We start from the raw sequence: 26,087 nt of genomic DNA, 5'->3' as shown, positions 1-26,087 counted from the left end.
TGTTGGAGGCGGGTGTGCTTCCTTATTTAAAAGGAGGCAAGCCCCAGAACACTACCTCCTATAGAGAAGATGCATGCAGGATGTTTGGTGGGTTTTTCCTGTCTCTGTAACACAGGGGTCACCAACAGCAGGAGCACATATGCAGAGCACATGTGCCCATTACCCACAGGATTATCTCCCCACCCCCCACTGAAATTAGGCTTGAAAGAAGCTTTGTGTTGTAGTCAATAGTACAGAGCATGGTGCATGCCCAGCCCACAAGTTTCTTCACTTTGCAAATGTGCCCCCAAAGGTTGGCAATCTCTACTGTAACAGGTCAGGCATGACTGAAGTGCAGGGTTTGTGTCAGGGTCAACATTGCTGGGCATCTGACGGGGACTGCAGCCAACCCCCAAGGGGGGTTCACCAAGAGAGCGAGCAGTGACACAAGCAAGGAGCAAGTTGTTTGCCAGGAGCAGCAGCCATGTGAATTGACCCTTGGAATGACTCCCCCATTCAGAACCACTCCAGCTTGCTAGAGACTCGTCAGAATCCCTGAGACAAGAGCAGGCCTGTGCCTGGCTTCTCAGTGCAGGCAAAGCTATTCAGCCTTCCAGTGCTACTGTTTTCATGAGACTGGTTTGTATGTGGCACTCTGGGAGGGCAAAAATAGTGATACTGGACAGTACTTCCATTCACCCATTAGTTTTTCTTGGTTCAAAGCTGGCTTTGTCTGTTCATGTGACATTGCTAGCAAAGATTAAGCTGCATGCACATCTGCACCTGTCAAGGCCATCTTGAAAAACCAAACTGAATAGCCACGAATGGTGCCCAAATTTGTTACTGGAGGATACTGTTGAGGTGTCTTCCTAGTTCTGATTATGTGAAGTTATCATTGTATCTGTAGCAGCTTTCCTCAACCTGGTGCCCTCCAGATGTTTTGGACTCCATCAGCCCCAACCAGCACGTGCTGTGTGGGGCTAATGGGATTTGGAGTCCAAGATTTCTGGAGGGCGCCCGGTTGGGGAAGGCTGATCTACAGTACTGTTACAGCAGCTGAAGGGCTCTGCAGCTGATTCTAATGACCTGACAAGGAATATTCCTTCCTCTTCCTTGTGATCATCACTGAGACAGAGAGATTCCTGGAGCTCATGTCCCAGTTTGGGGAGACTCCTGCATGATCTGACTCTGAATGTGAGAAAGCTGACTCCATGGCCTTGTCAAACTGTCCTCCTCCGCTTCCCGCCCCCGCTTTCATTCTGAGAGATGTGTCTCCTGATCAGCCTCCCCACAAAGCCCACTCTTAGCTGCTTCCTCCTGGTGCGGTTTGAATAGGAACTGCTGTAGCTGTTGAAGAAAAAGAGAACTGTGTTGCTGTGTCAGGGGGGTCCATTTCAACGAGCAATCTCGCCACAGGAGAAAACTGCAGCCACCCCACCCCATAACAATCGGTTATGATGCCTATGGTGCCAGGGCATAGCTTGAGCAAGAGCCCAGCAGAGCTTGCAATCAAGAATTCACCAAGGCTTAAAAAAAAAACAATCCATGTCTGTTGTCAGTGTTGGACGCTAGTTTTACCATCTTTTCTGGCAGAGCTGTAAAAGCTGGGTGACAGGCAGAAATTCAGCATCTCCAGGCTGGGAAAGCAGCACCTGTTGAACTTCTGCCAATTAGGAGGTACAGGAGCCAGGGCCTATTGCGTCATAAATAAGGTGGCTCTTGAGTAGAGATGGAGGAGAAAACTGATTCAGTTTGCATTTCAAGCAAAGAGCAACATAGCACCTCCCCCATTCCATATACAAAAGTGGACTAGACTGGCAGTTGATTTTTTACTTCAAGACTAGCAATTGGACAAGAACTCTCCATCAGCAGACAAGTCCAGTGCTTCTCACAGTTCTGTCCACTCCCAGCATCTGCCCCCCCCCCGCCAGCCCTGACAGAGCCTAGCTGAGGGAAGAATGGTGGGAGGGCGAAACAATTCTAAAGCCACCCCTTAGTCCTAGAACTGAGGAAGCAGAGTGCCTCTGAGCACGTGCAGACTTCCTTTCTCTCTTCCCCACATGGCTACAAGCAACCTCCTCCTACCTGGGATGGAGAAGGGCTTTCTAAGCAGGGCTGAGCCCCACCAACACCCTTCATTTCGGAAAGTGAGAGGGATAATAAGAAAGGCTCCTCGGTCTTTGTCCAAGGAAGATGGCAAAAGGGGGATTCAGAGCTAGAAAAATGCCCCTCAAGGAACAGGAAGGCGGGGAAGATTTGGCCAGGAAGAGCGACTAGTGAGAGCAGGAAAACTAAACTATGCCCCCTCCCTCTTCCAGGCAGCGGGGACGCCATATGCTTCAGGGCAAAGAAGAGAGGAGAGTGTCCTTGTCCCACTGAAGTCGTCATCACCCCTGGCAACGACGCTGTGAAGCCAGTGAAAGAAAGCGCCCCCTTTCCCTACAACGACCCCCCGCCACACTCGCGCCCCCTAGCGCCCAATGAACGAGGGCAGCCTCAGACCTTGCCGGCGACATCGTAACTCCCGCCCAGAGACGTGGCTTTTTTCAAAACCGGAGGCGCGGGGGTCCCGTTCCGCGCAGGAGGGGCGCCCCCTCCGTTGCTGATCATGGTGGCTCCCGGGCAGGGAGCAGGAACTGCCTAGGAGAAGCTGGATAGCTCCGGCCACGCTGATGGTGCCGCTGCCGCTCCTCCTCCCTCTTCTCCCCCCGCAGAACCGCCCCTTTCTAAGCCCCGGTAGCGGCCGTTGCGCTCGGGAAGGATCCGCCGGTGCAAGTTCCAAAGCGGCCGCCGCTCCCGAGCACTTTGGCAGGGCCCCTTCGGATCGGTTGTCGCCCTAACACGGGGCAGACGTGGCCAAAGACTTAACCCCACCCAGCCTTGCCCTGCTGGTGCAGGAGTCGCTTTACGCCCACATTTTAATAGGCACCCTTTTGTACACATTCATAATCAGGCGGTGCTGACTATGTTTGGAAGGGAGATGGGTCTGTTTTCAAACGGAGCTGGTAAGCGGGGATTCTTCAGCACACAGGATCGTACTCCTTGCTATTATTAATCCCTTGGTTTCCAGCTTCTCTGTAGCCGAGATAAAGATTAACGCCTCTGAACACAGTGGAACGATTACACTTGCACAGATCCGGCTGTGCGTCAAGTGCGTATTTGCCCTGAGACATACCAAAGCCAGTTTAAGGCTTGTGTAAAAACCACCCGTCTTAGGGTAGGGTATTGGCAGTAGGAAAACCTAAAGACAAATGGAGCTGCCACCAGTGAATTTGAAATGGAAATGGACTGCCTTCAAGTTGATCCCAATTTATGGTGACCCTATGAACAGGGTTTTCATGGTAAACAGTATTCAGAGGTGGTTTACCTTACCTTCCGATCTGAGGCTGAGAGGCAGTGACTGGCCCAAGGTTACCCAGTGAGCTTCATGGCTATATGTGGGGATTTGAACCCTGGTCTCCCAGGTCGTAGTCCAACACCTTAACACCACACTGGCTCTCCCCAGTGAATTTAGGGATGGGTTTTGTAGCTGCCACAAACTGCTGCAATTTGTGTTACACTCCACCTGCCAGAGCAGGAACTTTAAATGAGGGGAGAAAAAAAGAAACTGTCTTATGTTTGAAGCTTGCTGGAAAAGGTTCCTGTCTGCCTGGATCCAAACCAGTAGAAAAAGAAGCTTCCAGACAGCATACTGAGATGCTGGGTTAATGATGCAAATACTGCTTGATTGAATGCTTGCCCCCCATTGTTATTGTTATTGAACGTTTGCCCCCATTATTATTGTTATTAATAATAATAATATACTTGTTAGTCATGTGTTACCGAAAGGTCTCCAAGCACCTTACAACATATTAAAAACAAATATAAATACATAATACCATAAAACTATAAAACAGAACAAACAACCTTGGTAACAGGCACAGGAAGTTTGGCTGCACACCAGTCACCAAAACATCATCTCAGTCTATCAAATGCCTGGAAAAAACGATGTCTTAACCTGGGGTTGAAAAGATGTCAACAAGGGGGCCAGGCAGACCTTACTGGGGAGAGCATTCCACAAACGGGGAGCCACAGTGAAAAGGCCGTCTCCATTGTTACCACCATCTGAGCTTTCTTCTGAGGAAGGACCTGGAGAAGGGCCTCAGAAGAAGATCTAAGGATTGTATCGGAAGAGGCATCCCAGAAGATACTCGGGTTCTGACTTATAGGTCAAAAACAGCACTTTGAATTGGGCTCAGAAGCATACAGCAGCCAGTGTAGTTGTAACAGAATCGGTATTATGTGATCTGTTTGCCTTGAACCTATCAACAGTCTGACAGCTGCATTCTGCACCCTGAAGCTTCCTATTGTTTAGCAATGTGGCCAGTGCAAAACAATAGTATATACTGACATATATCAGTAATAAAGGGAGTTCCACATTCTTCTATTTTACACTAGAGTTCTTGAAAATAACTGTATTCAGGCATCACTGGCAGTAAACTAGACCAAACCATCCTGATCTGTAAAAATGCTAATGGCAAAATGATTAGAGGGGGTAGTGTTAGCGGTAGGCTGGTTTTCAACTGTGGAATACACATTTGGATCCAGGCAAGGTATATTTCTTACAGCTGGAGAATGGCTTCCAGATTCAGATCATGCAGCAGTTCCCACCGCCACTTTTAAAGCTACTCAGAGGCTTGAATCTTCAGTCATATGGGATATACACATTCCACCTTTGAATCCAATCGACAACCAGAATTGACAGAAAGTTCATGAGAACTGGCCATGAGACTGGATGTATTAGGCAATTCTCCATACTAGATCAATTGATTTCTGAGAAACTAACCAATACTTTTGTTGTTATTATGTGCCTTCAAGTCAATTACGACTTACGGCGACCCTATAAATCAGTGACCTCCTATAGCATCTGTTGTGAACCACCCTGTTCAAATCTTGTAAGTAACCAATACTTAAAACACAAAAAAACTTAAAATCCACTTAGAGGCACATCTTTTCTTTCAGTTTAACCTCTGATCTCAGGATGGGGGTGGGGGATTCTTTGGTTACATGCAGCACGAAATTCAAACAATATCTGAGACAGTGAATTTGATTCCACAGAAATTCTCAGATTTCATTCAAGTCTTCTCTAATCTGAGAAAATCCAGTAACAGAACAAAGTGAATGTGTTTGTTTTTGAAACTGCCAGGAATTCTTTGCTCGTTTGCACAGCAGTAAAGGATCACCTTACCTAAACAATCTCCTTATCTAATCTATTTTAGGGGAGGTTCTTTTCTTTGTACAAAATCACGTTCATGGTAATTATGGAATACAAGCCCTCTGGCTAATGCTAAAGGCATTTTATTCTGCTGAAATAGCACCCAATCTGCATCTGATGGAAATCAATGTTCTATGATCAGAACCAGCCCTTTCTCTTCTGGTCCCCACCAGGCTGACTGAGTAGAAGGTTCCTCATGTAGAAATTGCCCCATAGCAACAGATCCTTGGGATTAATGAGAAGCTGAAGATGGGCTGGGACAACAGTTGAAACTCTGGGGCAACAGCAGTCTCCATGGAATTCTTTATTAATTTTTTAAAACCATTTTCCAGTTCCTTGGAAAAGAAAAAAAAAGATAAAATGTCTGTAATGTAATAAAATAAATATGGGACCAAAAGAAACACAATTTAGCTCTGTGAAGTCACAAAGTACTGAAGGGTGCCTACTGGCTTCTTTGAAATAGGTTCAAAAGTAAAGAAATAGATTTACTGCTCCCTGGGAATTTTGTGGGTAGTTCAATAATGGGTAATTTTTAAAGTGTTTGCAGCCAGTCATTTCAGGTGCTGTAACAAAGCCTGTATCAAAGGGGGTTAGTGGCTTGCCAGTGGCATGCTATTGATTTTTTATCGAATAAGAAACCCCCGTTTACCTGTTTTCATATTTCTCGCTCACGATATGCATGTGCCTATGTTTCTTTTCTCTTCTTGTAAACGGGGCTGACAAGCTATATACAAAATACTGAAATGGTGTGCAGCTTGACCTTTTTTCTTATAAAATAAAAAGTTTACATTTAACATGGTAATTTAAAATTTGCATATGTTTAAATGAAATGATAGACCATATTCTCTCCATGGGAATTTAAACATAACTATTTCATCACATTTGCATCTTGCCCTTCCTCCAAGAAGGTCAGTTTTGTTTCACAGGGATGTTCCATTTTATTCACCCAACCACCTTTTTGGCCGAGTAGAGATAAACCAAAGTCTCCTTGGTCCAACTCTAAACCTCTTTTCACATTCTAGTTCCTAGTATGGCAATTCAAAAAAATACACCAACCTCCTGTACGATAGTAGTTTTCAACATTTTCAGGCCTGGAAATCCACCTTTAAACAAAGCATGCATTTAGGGATCCATTTCTTAACTTTTTACCATTGATTTAGATGGTGGTAGTGCTGCTGTTGAGACCCACCTTGGATTAGGCCATGACCTGGCCCTGGGTCCCAACCCACCACTGGAAGACCAATGCTGTGTAGGACATATAGAGGGGATAGCATTTTCTTTCCATTACTGGTGTTCCTTCTTCTAAGATGGAAGCTTTGGCATTTTAGGTTTTGGGCTATGTGGCATCCAGTAGGTCAGGGATGGTGAACCAATACCCCTCCAGATGTTGTTGGACTCCAACTCCCATCAGCCCCAGCCAACATGGCCAACGGTCAGGGACGATGGGAGCAATATCTGAAGGGCTATAAGTTAGCTGTAGGCAGATTCAAACAGACTATATTTTTTGTACTGGGGCCCCCTGTCATTTCTGCTCCAGTGTTCATAGATACCTATGTTAGTTCATGCAGATGGAGAATATGCCTTTCTACTAGCCCCAAGGTATTGTATAGCCACGCTGAAGTAGCTCCTTATTTAAACTCCTAAAACTGAACACCCAACCTCTAAAACCACATCATCTTAGATTTGTTTGAAGATCTGTCTTGTAATGATGATCTAGATCTCCTTATTTATACCTGTGCAAATGGGAACTTGCAACACTGAAGGTCAGATTGGGTTTCCTCCTGATCTTAGGTTACATGACCAAGTGTCAAAAGTAAAACCAATCAATTGAAGCAGGGACAGGCTGAGGGCAATTATAAGTGACAGTGCAATCCTATATATGTTTACTCATAAGAAAGTCCCCTTGAATTCAATGGGCCTTACTCCCATGTAAGTGGGTACAGGAATGCAGCTTAAGGTTTCCTAGGTGTGTAGCAATGTCCTGCTCCTGATCCAGAAAGTAGTGATGCATGCAAACAAAGGCAGCCAGATGGCACATACTGATATGCTCCATTCAAGCATTTTTTTTACTTGCCTGAGCTATTCTTCCGGGTCTCCAAGACCTCATATTTTGTCCTGATTTTCCACTACCCTTCACTAGAGGAACCTGTATTTCCAGCCATTGCAACAATGCCACAGAAAATATTCAAGAAAGGTAAATGCATCAGATCAGGAAAACTGAATGTGGATTAGATCATTTGGTGGGCTTGGTGTGTTTAAAAATGTCCAAAGCAACTGAAGGTTTCTAATGGATATTTCACAAGTGGCGACGATGAACGAGTCCATGATGCAGAGAAAAAAACTATACCCTTCACTCTGAGCCCGCAAATAATTTTCCTACATTTTCATGAGAGAAGTAGCTTTCTGTTCCTGACATCTGTGAGGTCAAACAGGTGCTGGGTTTTGCCCCAAGGGCCTATAAGACTGATATGTAGCATGGCAAAACTCTGTCTATACAGGTAGAAGAAAAGGATGTCGAGTAACAACTTCTCTCTGCTAGTTCAAGGCAAGATGGCTGAAGGCCACATGATTGCTTCTTTGAGAAGAGTGCATATGAAGGAAGATACATTTGCACATGTCCGGGACCATCATTCCACATGATAGCATGAGGAAGTTTGCTTCCTTCTGGCTTGAGTGGGCGGCAGCAAAAAGGCTATTTTTTATTTCTGGCCTGGCACTTCCCATGGGGAAGAGCATGTAAATGATTTAAAAGTCCATGAAATCACAGAATTAGGACTAGCATAAAACACAGGTTTAAACCGCAGGGTTAAGTCAACAGGCTGTGGGGCAGTCTCAGGCTTTCCTTCGCTCTAGCAGGCCCATATGACCTTAGAGCATGTCCACAAACCACCAGCTTTTAAGAAAGGGCTGAAATAAGGGAATGTCTGTAAGTTATAAATTATCACTACAGGGAGGAAGCATTGCTTTGCTGTCACCTACAAAAGAATCCAAGAGCCAGTGTGGTGTAGTGGTTAGAGTGTTGGACTACAACCTGGAAGACCAGGGTTCGAATCCCCACACAGCCATGAAGCTCCCTGGGTGACCCTGGGCCAGTCACTGCCTCTCAGCCTCAGAGGAAGGCAATGGTCAACCACATCTGAATACCGCTTACCATGAAAACCCTATTCATAGGGACTCCATAAGCCGGAATCGACTTGAAGGCAGTCCATACAAAAAAATCCATTCAGACATGGCAAAGCAGTGGCCTTTTGAGAAAAGGGATAGTATGATAGTCTATGGTGGGTACGTATCTGAGGCTGATCTTGAATAATGGCACTATTCCTGCTGGCATACATTTTCTTTCAAGCTCCACAAAATTTCTTAGAATGGCAATAGTACAACTATTTGGTGCATTTCTATGACCAAATACAAAGGAAGAGAATAGCACACTGATTGTGTTCATGCAGTCAGAGGAATGAATTAAAACCAGTTATCTCCAAGCTATTAATCATCAACTGTAATCTTTGAAACTCTGGAAGTAATGATGCAAACTGCGAGTCATCATCATACCAAGTCAACTCAACATTTTGATGCCTCCTGTGGTTGTCCCGAACAATCTATGCCTACAAGATGTCTGGCAGCATCACAGAATAGGCTGGGGACACAGCTCTCCGATCAGTATGCTACTTCATTAGTAGTCTGACAAATATTGCTGTGTGGATTAGTTGTGCTTGTGACAGGTCTGGCCCTACCGTTAGGCAAAGTGAGGCAGCCACTGCAGAAAGTTGATTTTGGGTGCCACGAAAGGGTCCCAAATTGTGATTGTATTTTTACTGCCATGGGGGAGGCAGGGAGATGCTTATCTCTGCCTCAGGTGCCAAATGTACCATGACTGGGTATGTGTGGCATTTGCTGTTTCACCTCAGGCAGTAAAATATCTTGGGCTGGCCCTGGCTTTTGAACAGATTAAATGACAATTCTGGACATAGGAACTTGATGGTTCCAGCTCTGTATGCTATGAAAGAGAAACTTGAGCTCTCCAGATGTTGCTGAACTATAACTCCCATCATCCTTAGCCATTGACCATGCTTGTTAGGGCTGATGGGAGTTGTAGTTCAGCAACATCTAGAGGGCTAAAAATTTCCCACCCATGATGTATTTTTATTTATTTTATTTTATTTATTAGATTTATATTCTCCCCTTTCTCCCAGTAGAAGTCCAGGGCTATGTTATGAGAATAACCAGATAGTGTTTTAAACTTCGCCAAGATCTCTCTTTCCCTACTGTTTATTTGGTTTAGCTGTTGAAAGGTCATCAGAGCAGGGTTTTCAAAGTTGTTATTTATTAACATTTATATCCCACCTTCTTCCGCTTCTTCCCCTCCTCACCTTATCATCACAACAACCCTGTGAAGTAGGATGTGACTGGCCCAGAGCACCCACTGAGCTTCATGACTGATTTGAATCCTGGCCTCCCACGTCCTACTCCAACTCTAATATCAAGAAGCTTCTTCACTTAAAACAGTGGTTCCCCACCTTTTGTCACCATGGCCCACTTGAAAGTTGCTGAGGGTGCTGGCAGACCACTTAATGATTTTCCTGTCTGTTGTAGCAATTGGAATGTGCTGTGCTAGATGCTGTATGGTTTTTAATTGTATTTTTACAGACATGCTATGGACCACCTGAATGAAGCACATAGACCACCGGTGGTCTGCAGATCACAGTTTGGGAAACCTTGGCTTAAAGAAATGGTGTGGGACATGGGAAGTCTTCTAGCTGTGTCAGCCGAAACGGGAAATTACCTTCTCATGGCAGAAGATACATGTAAGACCCTTACAACTAGTTTTTCAGTTGTATTGTACCAGTGAAAATACAAATAATCACATTTCTGGGGTTGTTTTTTTTTTAAATGGAACTTACTGCAACTGGTAGAACAAACTGAGCAAGCTCAGTTGGCAAGCAACCAGAAGGAATGGAAATGTTAAATTAGAGGATGTAGTCATTAGGAAACTGTGTGATTGATCCTTACTCTCAGTATGAATAGAAAACACTGTGTTTGCAGCTGGCATTGAGCCCTTACCGTGGACAGTGCAAATAGAAAATGGAGGTAAATACAGCATCTTTAGTATGAAGTAATGCTCCCATGCGGATAAGCCCGGATACTGCCTGCTCTCTAAGATCAGAAGGGGTGGCCGTTTTCTGTGTCCCACATAAGGTGGAGGCAGGGCTGATGGCTGCAAGAGACAGAGTCTGCTCAGTGGCTGCACTAATATTGGGGAATACCTTGTCCCATGAAGTACAGGTCACCCTCTCTCTGGCTGTCTTATTGCTGGTTGGTAAAGTCATTTCCCACCCCCCTACCTACAGCAGGCTTTTGCCTGCTAAGTATCTGCTGTTTTATTTAAAGGTTATGTTTTATCTGATCTCTTTGTTACATGTTTAATGACTTTTTCTACAGTTGCATATGGATATAGTAGGGCCCCACTCATATGGCAGGTTAGGTTCCAGACCCCCGCCGAAAAGCGAAAACTGCTGAAAAGCGGATCAGCTGTAGCGTGGGGGTCTGGAACCTAACCCGCTGATCGTGCCGGAGAAGATCAGCTGTAGCGCTCTACAGCTGATCTTCCCCTCCTCCGAGATCAGCTGGAGCATGGGGAGATCCAGCCCCCCCTCCAGCTGATCGACCGCTGGCGCTGTATTAGCGGAATGCTGAAAAGCAGAGCGCCAAGCAGTGAGGTCCTACTGTACTGCAGTTTTACATTATTCTAAGCTCTCCTGAGTAGTGCATAGGCAGTAGATGGGCAGAACAGAAATTTCTATATAAATTATTCCTGGATCACTTTCCATCTTTTAGCATAACTTAATTTTTGCAACTACCGCCTGTGGCATTCTAGGTAAAGCTCAAATGTGCACAAGATAAGTATACCATTCACTGGTGTACGTATGTATACCATTATCTTGTCAATTGCAGACAATGTGAATGGTCACTGCCCTTATCTTGTCTACATTTGAGCTTTGCTTAGATATGGCACAGACCTCTTGCATTTCATGGCCTTTCGGCCCCTACCCAGCCACAAGACATCTGCTAGTCATTAAGATGCCTCAAGAGTCCTTTTCATGTGTTTGGGGTAAGAGACTCACACAGGTACTGCTCTGGAATTTGCCTGCATTGAGTTGCATGATGTGTTTACAGCTATCTGTTGACTGTAGGTCAGATTCGGAATCCACTCACCCCAAACCAGATATCCAGTGTATAGGAAGGGACGCAAATCCTGTATAACAAATCAGTGTTATCCCAAAGCTGGAGATCTGGGGAAAGCTGTGACTTAGTAGCCTGCCTAAAATTACCTCCTGACAATATCATGGCAGATGCAATATTTGAACAGGGACTTCCTGTTCCACAAGCTCAGTTTCATGCAGTGCAATCCTATATCTGCCTACACAGAAGTAAACCTTGTTGAGTTCAGTGAGGTTTATTCCAAAGTAAGTTGCTACAGGGCTGCAGCCTTAGCCACTGTATAACACCAAGTTCAAGGTTCTAGTTTTGGTGTGCAAAGCCCTATACAGCTTGGGAGCAGGATACCTGAAAGACCGTCTCACCCCTTATATACCCAGTCGATCACTGCGCTCTGCAGGTGAGGGCCTCCTGCAGATACCATCTTATCAGGAGGTCCGTTCTGCACAACATAAGAAACGGACCTTTAGTGTGGCGGCACCTACCCTGTGGAATTCCCTCCCCTTAAATATTAGGCAGGTGCCATCTCCGTTTTTTCGGTGCCTTTTGAAGACTTTCCTCTTTCAACAAGCCTTTTAAGCTGAGACCTATCCCAGTCTGCATCTGTGTTGGAATTGCTTTTTAATATGTTTTTTTAAAAAAAAAAAACCAGTATTTTTTTAACCCTTTTTTAAAGATGTTTTTAAAGCTTTTAAAAAAATGTTTTTAAAGTTGTTTTGTTTTGGTGTATTTTAAGGTCTGTTTTTATGATGTTTTGATGTGTTTTTAGCGCTTTTGTTTGCCACCCTGGCCTCCTGCTGGGAGGAAGGGCGGGATATAAATCAAATAATAAACAAATAAATAAAATAAATAAATACACACTCTAACGTTAAGAGTCTTTATTCTGTAGCACAGGAGTGGGCAGAAGGTAGAATGGGATCTGCTGGTAAATCTCCATGTGATTTGCAGTAGATCAGTAAGAAGCCTGACTCCCAATTGTTAAATAACAGCAACAACAAAAAGGCCCTTTCCCCTTTTGCATTAGGCTGCTGAGATGCAGAAAGTTTAGGGGAGAAACCAGGAGTCGATTTTTGTGTGACAGGATTATGAGCTCAGTTCTGGTGCTGAAAACAAATTCATGGGCTGTACATGTGCTCAGAGGCATTCTGGTCCTTAATTAGATGTTTTCCCCCCACCCAAGCCACTATTTTACATCTGGCTCCCACTGGTGGACCTTGAGATTCTAGTAAAACAACAAAGTAGTTTCTGCAAGCCTGAAGTGTCTCTACAGATCCAAAGGGCTGTAGTAGGCCCTTTCCTCTTGCATAGTTTGGCATCTGTCATTGAAAAAGCCAAGTTCCCTACTGAAAAACCTACCACCTGAGCACTTGTATGTGTTTTTATGTTTATATATGGCTTCTCCTAGGGATGCCCTTTAAATGTATGGGGTGGGCTTTTGTTTTGTTCAGAAGGATCAGAAAACTATAGGGCTGCATTTTCCTCATGAGTCTTTTTAGCCCAGAATATCACCTTTCTCGCTGCTAAGGAAAGACCCTTTATTTCTTGACAAGTGATCAATTAAGAGAAGTTGGAGACAGGAATGTACACAAATGGACATTCCCTTGGAGACTCTCAGGAGACAGAAAACCAGGAAAATTGATGGTGCTCACAGTGAATACACATACGTGGCTCCCCATTCCCACTTAGATAGCTTCTTGTACTTAGCCCAAGATAGGGATCTGCCTCCAGGTCTTGTGAAACAATTCACATATATGAGATTCCTAAGGCCGATATGTTTTCGAAGTCTCAACATACTCAGGCAACTAAAAATGTGTTTGGACAGCAATGAACGTAAGCTGAAGTGCTGTCAATCAATACTAAGCTGTTCCTGAGAATCTACCATGCAGTAGCTGGTGTGAATCATATGCTTCTCCATACCTGATAGCTTTCCTCCAGAGAGTGGTAAAAAAAAATACTCCTCCTTGAACAGCTTGTTTCATTTTAAAGGGGAGCAAGTAGCTCAGTCATGTTTTGTTCAGACCCTATTATCATCATCATCATCATCATTATTAATATTAATATTAACAACAACAATAACAACAACAACATATATTCCATCCTTCCTCCCAAAGGACCCTGGGGCAGCAAACACACATGCGATAAAACAATTAAACCATCTAAAAACAATTCCAATACAGATGCAAACTGGGAAAGGTCTCTGCTTACAAGGCTTGTTGAAAGATTAAGGTTGTTAGAAGGCACCAAAAAGACAACAGAGACGGCACCTATCTGATAAAGTTCCACACTATTGTTTCCTCTATATAGCAAGGCTCTTCAGATCACTCTCTCATGAGTTCCATACCTTCCAAAAATGTATGCATAAAGGAAAGGTTACATTTGTGTGATTGTCACAAATGATTTTCATTGCATACAAATGTGGAGAAATGCTGTCGTTTCCCTCCACCCCTAACAATGTATATCTATATAAGTAAAATGCTATATGGGGGGGATCAAAAAGTTATGTAAGGCATGCTCAATGGGATAAGTTTATGTCCTGCTAGCCTTCTTTTCCCATCCCCAGTATGCACTGAAAAATGAAATAAATATATTTGAATCCAATCTTTCCTCCATACCCTCAAACGTATGGAAAATACACTCTTCAAGATGAAACACCAATTCTGCCCAGAAAGAGACAAGATATTTTGCCTACAATTGCCACAAGGGGGCAGACTTGCACTTTAGAGCCTGTCAGAATTTATCCAATATATACTAACAGCAAACTTACTGGGAGCAGGGATCATAACTAAAATAGCATCATCTGCATACAAGAAGGGAAGTCCAAGGGTTGCAGAAGTGGTGTTTTTGGTTGTTGTTTTTAGAAAAGCAGGCAAGAAGGAAGGAGGTCCCAGAAACACCCCAATGAGGACTGATGATGGTGATGGTGGAAGGAAAACCCAGGGGAGGGGGAAGAGGAGAGAGGGAATGGGGTATCCTAGAAGAGGGCACAGCTGGCTGGCTGATACCCTGGACAGGGGCACTCCATGCTGCAACATTTTGCTCCAGATCCCACTTGGTTGTTGCCTATCTCAAATAGCAGTGCTTTTGCAGGAATGATTCATGGTATAACCCCAGTCCTTTTAAAAGTAATGAATTTAATTAATAGTGACAACAGCTTGTCCATTCCATCATAAAAAAGTTATCGTTCTTTCGCAGGGGAAAAATATTTTGGCAAAATCATCAGCCCCTTCCAGTAAACAATCTTATTGTATGGTTGTTATTAGTTATTTTGGTAATTGTATTCTTTTCAATCAGCCAGGTTTGGGGGGGGATAGTATTTCTGCTCTTGTTTTTCACCAAACAGTAAGACTATAAAATTCCAAGGTAACTATTTATAGCCAGCTCTGACAGACTTTTGGAGTGACTCCTGTGACCCTCTCATATAAGAACATGTGGCATGATATAGGGAACTGTATCTGGATGACTATAATTGAAGAAACTACCTACAAGCAGGTTGCATACATAGAACATTTGCACAGTTTATGCAGTTATGAGAAATGGTGCCACAGATTGTGGATTGTGGCAGCTAGGCCTTCCCTGATGTGGTAACTCCCATATGTTTCGGACTACAGCTCCCATTAGCCTCAGCCAGCGTGGCCAATGGTCAAGGATCGTGGGAGTTGTAGTCCAAAACATCTGGAGGTAAGTTTCCCCTAAAATATTGAACTCATACATCCCTGAGGCCCTCTTTATAAAGCTGTGGGACGAGAAAACCAACAATCATGAGGTATTTCCAAGAGTATCGTGCGAAGTGCTGCCATGTCAGGGTGAGGAAGAGGAATGCTACAAACCTGGTTGGGTGTGGTGCTGTGCAGGGTGCATCTGTGATGGAGCGATGCTTGCTTGCAAGCAACAGATGGAGTCCAAGGCTGAGTGGAACCCATGCAGTCAGAAGAGGAGGAAAGGCAGTAAGCAAAAGGCATGGACAAGGTGAAGCAGGGCAAGGCAAGGCAGGATCACAAGGCAGGCACATGGTGTGAGCAGCAGTTAAACAGAACTCCCCAAACAGCGGAGCCCTACCTAGGAAGTGGGAGACTTCCACATGGCTGACTCTAGCCAATCAGGCGCAGAGAAAGAAGAGGAGGATGGGCCTCTTAACCCCTAACCAGGCCCGAATGGTGATGCACAAGCAGCTTAGTTTTGGCCTAGGAAGCCTTGGGCTCCTCATTTAAGTCCTCTTCTGGGTCCAGTGCTTCACACAAAAGGCCACCATACATGTTTTTCAGCAGCAAAGGTCATTCCCACACAAGCACGTTGTGTGTGTACCCTAAAAGTGCATAGCCGTAAGGGCTCATGCACATGACTGCTGATTTACCCCTTGCTCACAGGAAAGCAGGTAATGGAGGGCAGACGAGAAGGCAAAACCAAAGGTGCAAGGCAGCATTGCTTTTTGATGGCTGAAAAATCTGTTGTCGGTTCCATGTACAGATAAAATATATCCACATATTTTTTGATTCTCAGGGATTTGTGGAAGACCCCAGGTCAAAAATTCTCAGTAGACCCAATATAGTTCTTTAGGTTGTTCTTCAGCTTGTTTCTTTGCTGAGCCCTGCCTTTCCTTTCACCTCCTTGGAGTGGCTGGGGAGAAGACCTCACCTCATTATTGGCAGCTGCTTTATGGGATGGTTTTTGAAGTCTGTGTCTTGGTCCCTTTCTCATACCGTGACAACTACAGTAGGCATCAGAGTGTGCCCTCTGTATTGACAGAACCCCCAGAGCAGATTTAGGGGAGAGGCGCAGGGGGAGAAGAGGGAACCCCACTACATGAGTGGAAGTTATTCCATAACATTATTGGGTACACATTCCTCTTCCCCCAACACACAGAGAGCTCCTTTTCTTGTGGAGATCCAGATAGATGTTGGTAGGGGTAAACATGCACCTGGAACACTATGGGGGGGGGGAAGCAGGGGGGGAGGAGTTATGGGGGGAAAGTGGTGGCAGTGAAAAGGTTAAGCAGCCTCTCCCCAACACTTCTCCACAGAAGCAGCCATCAAAGTTCCATTTAGGCAGAAACAAAATGGCCTCTCTGTCACCTACCCTGATAGTGACCTCCCCTTTTAGGGGATGGGCTGTAGGTCAGTGGCAGAGCATCTGCTTTGCATGCAGAAGATCCCAGATTCAATCTCTAGGCAGGGCTCCCAGGCATTTTAATGTTCAATGTCTTATATTTAATGTTTCTAGTTTAACTTGTTGTTATTTGTTATTGATGCTATTGATTTTATTGTAACATTGTATTTTAATCTCGCTTTGTTCACTGCCCAGAGAGCTACTCGCTATGGGCGGTTTATTAATGAAATAAATAAATAATAATAATAATAATTCCTGCCTGAAATTCTAGAGAGCTGCGGCCAATCAGTGTGGGCAATATTGAGCTACATGGGCTAGTGGTCTGACTCGGTATCAGGCAGTTTCATACGTTCTCTGCTCTTGTTGAGCTCCATTTTTTCTCTGTAACTTTACCCAGAAGATGCCGGAGTGCGTTCGGGACGTTTGCTAATGGTCCATCTGTTCGCTAGGCATTTTGTGGGTTATCTGGATGGTATCTGACTCGTCTACCATGGATTGTGATGCATTTTATTGTGTTGATTTTCCTGGAATTGTATTGTGTTGTATTATTGTGAACTGTCCTGATATTTTTGATGCATGGTGGTAAAGAAACACTTCAAATAAATAAACAACTAAATAAGATATTTTGGGTGCCTGAGACAGAAGATTGATTTGATGTCCATCCCCAATGGTAATAACAAACAAAATAATTGACCATGTCGGGTATGCTTTAATTTGGATTCCTGTGTTGAGCAAATGGTTGGACTCGATGGCCTTATAGGCCCCTTCCAACTCTGTGATTCTATGTGCTGCACCATGTGCTGTACATTTCCCCTACAAACACACAAACATACATATATGCCTTGCGTATTGGTAGGATGGGTCCTGTTTATGCCCCACTCTTTTTTGACTCTGTCTCATCTGTGAGGGCTGACAGCGGATAGGAAAGAATTGGACAAAAGCTTTCCCATTCTTATTGCTGTCCCTTTCTTTGGGTCAACCACCTGTGCTGAGACTGGGCTGATCTGAAAATAATAGTACATTGTGTATGTGATGTCCTTATATGTTAAAAACTGTAAATATGGTAAGTGCGGGTTTATATAGGGATATATGGTAAGTGAATTGAGTAAGAGGGGGGAGTACATGGGCTAGAATGCGGGAGAATGTTGAATGATTATTGGCTGAGGGTTTGAATGGCTGAAGGTATAAATGAGAGGATGACAGTTGAGTTGGGGAGGTTGGTTGGGGGAAGTTGAGAGGAGAGTGATTGGAAAGGAGTTGAAGTGGGAGGCAGTTGGGATTGAGTTGACAGAGTTCTGAGGGAGGTTTGGATTCTATTAGGCTGATATTTGGACAGAATATATATAACTGGAAACATAAGAGTGACACTATAGGAAATCATACGCTTCTTAAACTTTCCTAAAGTAATCTTGTTATTTCCTAGTGTTATCAAATAAATACTTTTATTGGTTTACCAAAAGCCTGATCCTTGGCTGGGGATATACAGACCAGAAGGGAGGGCAGGGTAATTACCAAGGCTGAAGGGAAACTGTATCTAATGGTGGCAGCGGTGAAGGAAGAAAGTGTAGCATCGTCAAGTATCCAGAGCAACCCAGGATTGTATGCTTTATAGACAAAGATACAGGGGGGTTGTGGACGGCAAGGGCACCCAGACACAAAGGAACAAGCCATAGGGAGACTAAGGCGAAGTCTCTAGCAGTATTGTTTACAGGGAGTGGCTGGTGGTGCTGCCTAGCAGTGGGATCTTGAGAGATCTGTGCTAGAGCGAAGTGAGAAAAAATAAAAACAACGATCCTGACTGGTGGTGTCCTGAGGTGGTGCCTAGTGAAAGGCAGTACCCACAAGCAGGTAGGAACCTGACAGGTGGAGCCAAAGGTGGGATCGTCATAGTGTACTCTGACTGGCTGGCAACTTCAAAATACTTCTCCATATTTCTAAAGGATTTAGCAAAATGGTCATGAGGCATCATCTTCATCAATGGCAGTAGTGGCTACAGAGGTGAGAGGATGGAAAAGCAGAAAAGGGGAAAAAAACAGCAGGAACAGCACAGAGTTTCAGGGTGGGGTAGGGAATAGTGTAGAGAACCAGGCACTTCAATCCAGGACACCCACAGATTTGGTTTACTGAGAAGGATTTTTTCCCTTAACTGGAGGAACTTTTGCTGTAGAGCAAGGTCAGGGCACCTCTGCCCCTCCAGATGTTGCTAGGATACAGCTCCCATCATCCCTACCATTGGCCATGCTGCCTAGAGCTGATGGGAGTTGGAGTGTGACAATATCTGAAAGGCCACAGGTTCCCCACTTGTGGTTTAGACATATAGGGAACCACAGAATAAGTGTACCACCCCAGCGTTCAGGCCAATTTCCCTGTGATGTTCTGTTCGATTTTAACTACCACCATCTTCTGAAGTCATTGCATGTGAAGCCAAATGCCGGTATCTCTGAACACCATGCGTTGTAGCAAGTAAAGGTCTGTCCTCATTTAAGTTACAATTCCCAAATATGCCTAGAGTAGCCTTACGGTAAATCCGATGCCCACAGTTGCAGAAAAAGAGCCTGGTATGAACTTGCCCTGGTCAAACTGAACCAGCAGTGACGTCTTCCCCACTCCACTGTCTCCAACCAGGATGGTCTGCAGAAATCAGAGAAAAAGACATGTTAGTATCTCTTGGTTAGCATCCAAATTAAAACTGATGTCCTGTCTCTCTCTTCTCAGTGTACAAATGCGGGCAGTGAATTAATGTGTAATGCTTTAATGGAGAGAAATTGTTAGATGTGGGTGTGAGTATGATGTCCACAGGAATATTTCGGGGGGGGGAGTAAATACTCCAAATGAATAAATAAATACACATAATCAGCATCTGAGAACAGGCCTATCATTTCCGGTAGATGTGGTAACTGAGTAGTGGTGAGTTCTGGATAGACCTCACATCTGAGAAACCTGTGTTCCTTCCAAGTCAATCTAACTGTTGTTTCTTAGTGGGCAGACCTGAAGCCCAACAACAGGTGGACCTAGCATCCAGACAATGTCTTTCTACCCACCACTGAAACCCTCCATTCTTCCCTTGGCTCCCTTCACCCGTTTGATCACTTAATTACTGACACTGCATCCACCATCAACTTCACCCCACATGCTCCTTTTCCCTAAAGAAAACCCCAACATGCCATGATAACAATATTGAACTACATTTCACAGCAGCAGAAGCTGGTCCGTGAGGGCAAATGTGGTGCTGTCCCACCAAGCTCCGTCTGCCCTTGACTAGTCCTCACCTGACTTCCTACTTGCTTACAACTAGTCCAGAGGGTGGCACTGCTTGGTCTCAGTGTTGCCCTTTGTAGAACTCATCAGGGGGGAGGATGGGGTAAAACTAGAATTACTTGGCTCTGGCTCCTACTGTTCGCCTCTCTGCCTTCCGTCCTTTTGCAGGGCTGTTATAATTCACGCTCTCTCAGCCTCAGCCCTGCCCCCTGATAATGCATGATGACCTTTATCTGCATTGGCAGTGTGATTTTTTTTAATGTTTACAAACTCATTAAAAATGCAATGAGACCTGAGTTAGAAAGATCAAGAACCCCTGTCTTTGCTGCTACCCTTTGGTTTTGGGCACTGCGTAATAAACGCAACTACACTAAAATCCTGGGTATCTGATTTCCCCCCATGTGGCAGCAATCACTCCTCCAGCAGGGAAGACCAAAACAACAGCCTTAAAAATGGACCAAGGAGTTCCTTCTCTAAACAACTGGCCAGATGTGCTTTCCTGTCAGTCAGTCATTACCATGACTTCATTCATTCATTCATTGGCTAAAAACACTGAAAGGCAGGAATAGGCTAATTTCTTACAAAAAAGATGAGAATAGTTGCTGTTAAGCTCCAGTCCTGCTTCCTGGCTTCCCATAGGCCTCTGGTAGGCCACTGTGTGAGAACAAGATGGTGGACTAGATGGGCCCCCGGCCTGATCCAGCATGGTACTTCTTACGCTCTTGTGATTAGGGCTCATTGGAGGGGGGGGGAGTCCTTGTGACGCTCCTTCCCTGGCTCTCCCTGTCAGGTTCCTACCTGCGCGTAGCTACTGCCTGTCACTAGGCACCACCAGGGACTCCACCAGTCCGGACCGCTCTCTCTTATGGTTTCTCTCCCCGCTCTAGCACAGATCTCAACAGATCCCCCTGCTAGGCAACCACCAGTAACGTCCCAATACTAGTATTCCCAGAGACTCTGAATACTGGTATTGTTATTCTCTTCACCGCTGCCACCATTTGTTACAGTTCCCCTTCAGCCTTGGTCATTACCTTACCCTCCCTTCTGGTCTGTGAAACCCCAGCCAAGGATCAGGCCTTTGGTAAACCAAATTAAGTATTTATTACAGATAACAAAGCCAACAAGATTAACAAGATTTCTTCTTAAGGCACATAAGCATATGGTTTTACTCAATACTAATCCGAACTCCACCTCCCTCCTGGTAAACAACTCTCTAAACCCCACCAAGCAACCCACTCAGTTCTCTTCTCCCCCCTAGATTCCACTCTCACTCTTCCTTTTATACATTCAGCCATTTTAAACACTCAGCCAATCACCTCGCATTCTATTGCCCATTCACTCCCCCTCTTTCACTCCACTTACCATGTATCTTCTAAACAACTAACACTTACCATATATACATTAATATAGGAACATCACATTTCCCCCCCCTTAAACAACAGCAGAGTATTATTCCTGTTCCAGGATTTATACGTCGCGTTAACAAATAAAAGTCTCTATGGGGAAAATGTCTTTTTTGTTCCTTCATCTGGTCACGTCACTGCAGTCCCGGCCACTTGCCTGGAAAGTCCATCAGCCAGTACGTTGTCCTTGCCTTTTATGAACTGGAAGTCCACTTGATAGTCCTGTAGGGCCCAGGACCACCTCTGCAGCATAGTGTTATGGTTTTTCATAGTCTGCAACCATAACAAGGCCCGATGATCCGTAGTCACTGTGAATCTTCGTCCCCACACGTATGGGCGCAACTTGTTCAGTCCCCACACGACCGCTAGGCACTCCTTCTGGACCGACGAATAGTTTTTCTCCCTTGGCGTCAGCTTGTGACTCAGGTACGCCACTGGATGTCTGGTGCCTTCTCTCTCCTGTAGCAAGACGACTCCCAGCGCCAGGTCCGACGCATCTGTAGCCACGATTAATGGTTTCTCATAGTCTGGTGCTATTAATATGGGTCCTTGGCACAAGGCTTGCTTCAGTAGATCAAAAGCCTTCTGACATTCATCCGTCCATACCACACTCTCAGAACACTTCTTCTTTGTTAATTCATGCAAGGGGGTTGCTATTTCCCCAAAATTTCTCACAAACTTCCTATAAAATCCAGCCACACCCAGAAATGCCCTTACTTGTTTTTTGGTTAAGGGGATCGGCCACGCTTGTATTGCCTCCACCTTGCTCCATAAGGGGGTGATTTTCCCACTCCCCACCTTATGTCCTAAATAGATACTTCCTTTAGTCCAAACTGGCATTTCTTAGCTTTTATTGTGAGGCCTGCTTTTCTTAAGGCCTCCAATACTGTTGTCAGGTGTTGGACATGCTCAGGCACCGACTTGCTAAAAATGGCCACGTCATCCATATAGGCCACTGCAAAATCTGACATGCCTCGCAACACAGCATTGATTAGCCTCTGAAATGAACTTGGTGAGTTCCTTAGTCCCATGGGTAAGGTCACAAACTCATATAACCCATCTGGTGTACTGAAGGCAGTTTTGGCTCTGGATTGCTCGTCTAGTTCCATTTGCCAAAATCCTTTACAGAGATCTAGTGTAGAGTTAATGGTTGCTGCCCCCAATAACTCTAACATTGCGTCTACCCTAGGCATAGGATATGCATCTGGGACAGTAATTTTATTGATTAGCCGATAATCAATGCAAAACCTGGTCGTTCCATCTTTTTTCGGAACCAGGACAATACTTGAGGCCCAGGGACTGATGGATTCCCTGATCACTCCTAATTCCAGCATATCTTCCACCTCCTTTTTGATCTCATTCAAAACTTTCCCATTCACACGGTATGGAACAGATCTGATTGGGGCATGATCTCCAGTATCAATGGAATGTATAACTATACTGGTTCGGCCAGGTTTGTTGCTAAAGAGATTCCTATAGGTTTTCAAAACTCTCAGAATCTCTTCTTTTACTTCCTCCTTCACCTCCTCTGACCATTCCACTTGATCTACCCCTCCTTTGTCTTTGCTTTCCTGTACCAAATCTGGAAGTTCAGGCCCACTTCCCTCAGGGAATAAGGTAACTTGCAACACCTGTGCATCCCTGGTATGGTAAGGCTTCAACATATTTACATGAACCACTTTGCTTTTGTTTAATTGGTCTGTGGTGATTACATACGTCACTGTGTCAAGCCTTTCTCTGATGGTATATGGTCCTTCCCAGTTAGCCTGTAATTTGTCATGTTTCCTGGGTATGAACGCCATAACCATATCACCCACATCATACACACGTTCCCTGGCTGTTCTGTCATACCAGTAACGTTGCTTCTCCTGTGCTTGACTCAAATTCTTTTTCACCACCTCCATCATTGATGTTAATTTATTGCGGAATTCCAATACAAAATCTACTACAGATGTTTTGTACTCTCCCAGGGTTCCTTCCCATGAATTTTTTAATAGTTCCAAAGGTCCCCTCACTTTTCTAGTGAACATGAGTTCAAAGGGTGAGAAGCCTGTTGACTCCTGAGGGACTTCTCTGTATGCAAACAAGAAGCATCCCAACCGTTCATCCCAGTCTTGTGGGTGATCTTGAACATAGCTTCTGATCATGCCCTTCAAAACGCCATTGAATCTCTCTGTTAACCCATTAGTGGCGGGATGGTAAGTAGTGGTCTTTAGATGTTTTAGACCACAACATTTCCACATACATTGCATCACTTCTCCCATGAATACACTGCCTTGATCCGTCAGCACTTCATGAGGGAAACCCAGCCTCATAAAGATTTTTAATAAAGCCTCTGCCACTACAGGGGCTTCCACGGATCTTAGTGCTTCTGCGTCTGGGTACCTGGTGGCAAAATCCACCACTACCACTAGATATTTCTTGCCATGCCTTGTGGGTTTGGAAAAAGGGCCCATCAAATCTATTCCCACTCTATAAAAGGGTTGTCCAATTATAGGAAGGGGCTTTAAGGGTGCCTTAATCTTTACTCCACTTTTTCCCACCTTTTGGCATATTCCACAAGATAGACAATGTTGTTTTACATCTTTGGAGATGTTTGGCCAATAATAGTGTGCTGCCAATCTCCTCTTGGTCTTTTTTATTCCCAGATGTCCTGCACATGGGACATCATGGGCTACCTCTAGCAATCTGGTTCTGTATTTGCTAGGTACTATCAATTGCTTCACTGGTTCACATTCATCCTTTCTCTCAGCAGGCATCCACAGTCTATATAAAATCCCATTCTCACACACAACTTGATTCCTCAGTTTGTCAGTGAAAGGAATCTGTTGGGTCAGAGCTTGTTCCTTTATCTGCTTCAAACTTATATCTTTTTGCAGCTCTTCCCTGAATTGATCTGCCTCATCATTATCAGAGACCACTTGATACAGTTTGTCTTCTTCAGCAGGCCTGCTAGTGGTTGCTATGGTGACCTGAGGCTGGTTAACAGATTCCACCCTGTTTGTTTCAGCCCCCCTTAATATGGCTTCTTTTTCTCTGCCAATTTGCTGTCTGGTCACTACATAGATCTTTCCTTGGGCGCCCATTACATCTCTTCCCAGTATTACTGGTTCTTGTTGCTGGGCATTAATGCCTACTTTATATCGGCCCTCTCGGCCTCTCCAAGTCATATCCACCAGGGCCACAGGCAAACTTTCTGGTTGACCCCTCACTCCTTGGATAGTCACAGTTTCCTTTGGTAATATTACCTCAGATTTTATTAAATCTGGCCTCAGTAATGTCTGAGTGGCACCAATATCAAGCAATGCCCAATAATTTGCCCCTTGTACACTCACTTCCTCTCTCAGACTTGAATCAAGGTCTGTTACTTCTGTCCAGTTTATCTGGCAGAACTGAACCTTTTTCGCTGTTTCTAAAGCCTTGGGCTCTGTTTTCACTGTCCTTGTCTGAGCAGGATTACTAATGGGGTTGGCAACCTCACATTGAAAACGTAGGTGCCCCGGTCTACCACATTTGTAGCATAATTTCTCCTCACTTTCAGGGTACACAGATCCACTCTGGGGTGTCCTGTGCCCTTCAGATTTTACTGGAGGACTCACTCTCTGTGGTACCACATCCCTTCTGCCAGCATTATATGGTCTGGGTTTAAAATCTCTTGATGTTTTCCCCACCCAGCCAGTTCTGTTGGAGGCGAAGTGATCCGCCATCTCTGCGGCCTCCTGCACCGATGTAGGGGAACGGTCTTTGACCAGGAGCCTTATTTCTGGTGGTAACTGATGGTATAATTGATCCAGTATCATGAGGTTTTTCACCTCCTCCACAGACTGAGCTTTTGCACTTGTCAGCCATTTCCCAAATATGTCCATCAGTTTTGCCCCCAGCTCCACGAAAGACCTCCCTGTCTGTATCTGGCAGTTTCTGAAAAGCTTTCTAAAATAATCAGGCCCCAATCTGAATCTTTTAAACACTGCTTCTTTGAATTCAGCATAGGTGACGGGCCTGTCTGAGGGGAAATATTGGTATACCTCAGCCAATTCCCCTTTAATCAGGTTTGATAAATACTGCATGTATTTATCTTCAGGTAGCCCCCACAACTGAGCTGCTTTTTCAAAGGTGCTGAGGTAAATTTGAGGATCTTGACCAGGCTCATAGACAGCAAAGTCCTTTGGAGTAATTTTTATTTTTGCTCCATCTCTGTCCTTTCTTGTTTCGTCAGAATGAAACTTCTCTCTTTCAAATTTTAACTTTTCTACTTGTAATTCGGCATCCACTGCTCGTTGCTTCTCCCTCTTCTCAAACCCCATTCTCATTCTCTCCATCTTCAACTTCTCAGCTTCCATCCTCAATCTCTCAGCTTCCAACTCCCTCTGCTTGTCTTTCCCATCAGCTTCCATCCTCAATCTCTCAGCTTCCAACTCCCTCTGCTTGTCTTTTTCCTCAGCCTCCCATCTTAACTTCTCTCTCAAATACTCTATATAAGTGGGATTGCTTAAGTATCCTTCTGGGATCTCTTCCCTGACAGGTTGTTTTTGCTGGGCAGTTGCAAATCCTATAAGTGCTACCCTCAATTCATCTACCCCTTTACCCTCGTGAGGTTAATTGAATGTTATGCTCTTCTCCACCAGCTCCTCTCTTTTCATTTTTATGTATTCAGCCATGGTGTTTGAGTTCACTCACTCTTTGCCACACACTCTTTGCCAGACACTCTCACAAGGTTCGTATCTGGATTCTCTGTTGTTCGTATCCCACCGCTACTGCCACCACGTGTGAGGCATCCTTCCCTGGCTCTCCCTGTCAGGTTCCTACCTGCGCGTGGCTACTGCCTGTCACTAGGCACCACCAGGGACTCCACCAGTCCGGACCGCTCTCTCTTATGG

The 26,087-nt window shown here is 44.8% G+C and overlaps 1 protein-coding gene across 9 annotated transcripts in view; it reads right to left on the bottom strand.

Moving 5' to 3' along the window:
• Nucleotides 1–26,087, bottom strand: part of RAB37 (RAB37, member RAS oncogene family) — a 91,458-nt gene that overhangs the window by 30,014 nt on the left and 35,357 nt on the right. For 7 of the 9 annotated variants that reach the window (XR_009761304.1, XM_061616073.1, XM_061616072.1 and 4 more), the window contains one exon: nt 19,070–19,180. Coding sequence is in view for 5 of the 9 variants with exons in the window: in XM_061616073.1 (XP_061472057.1) it covers nt 19,070–19,180 (111 nt within the window). In the remaining 4 variants the exon portion in view is untranslated. Of the gene's footprint in view, nt 1–2,481; nt 2,808–19,069; nt 19,181–26,087 lie in introns of those variants that run through there. The other 2 variants (XM_061616075.1, XM_061616078.1) reach the window with 1 other exon arrangement.

This window comes from Rhineura floridana, chromosome 3 (assembly GCF_030035675.1).
Source record: "Rhineura floridana isolate rRhiFlo1 chromosome 3, rRhiFlo1.hap2, whole genome shotgun sequence".
Lineage (NCBI taxonomy): Eukaryota > Metazoa > Chordata > Lepidosauria > Squamata > Rhineuridae > Rhineura > Rhineura floridana.
This window is presented reverse-complemented; position numbering and strand designations above follow the sequence as displayed.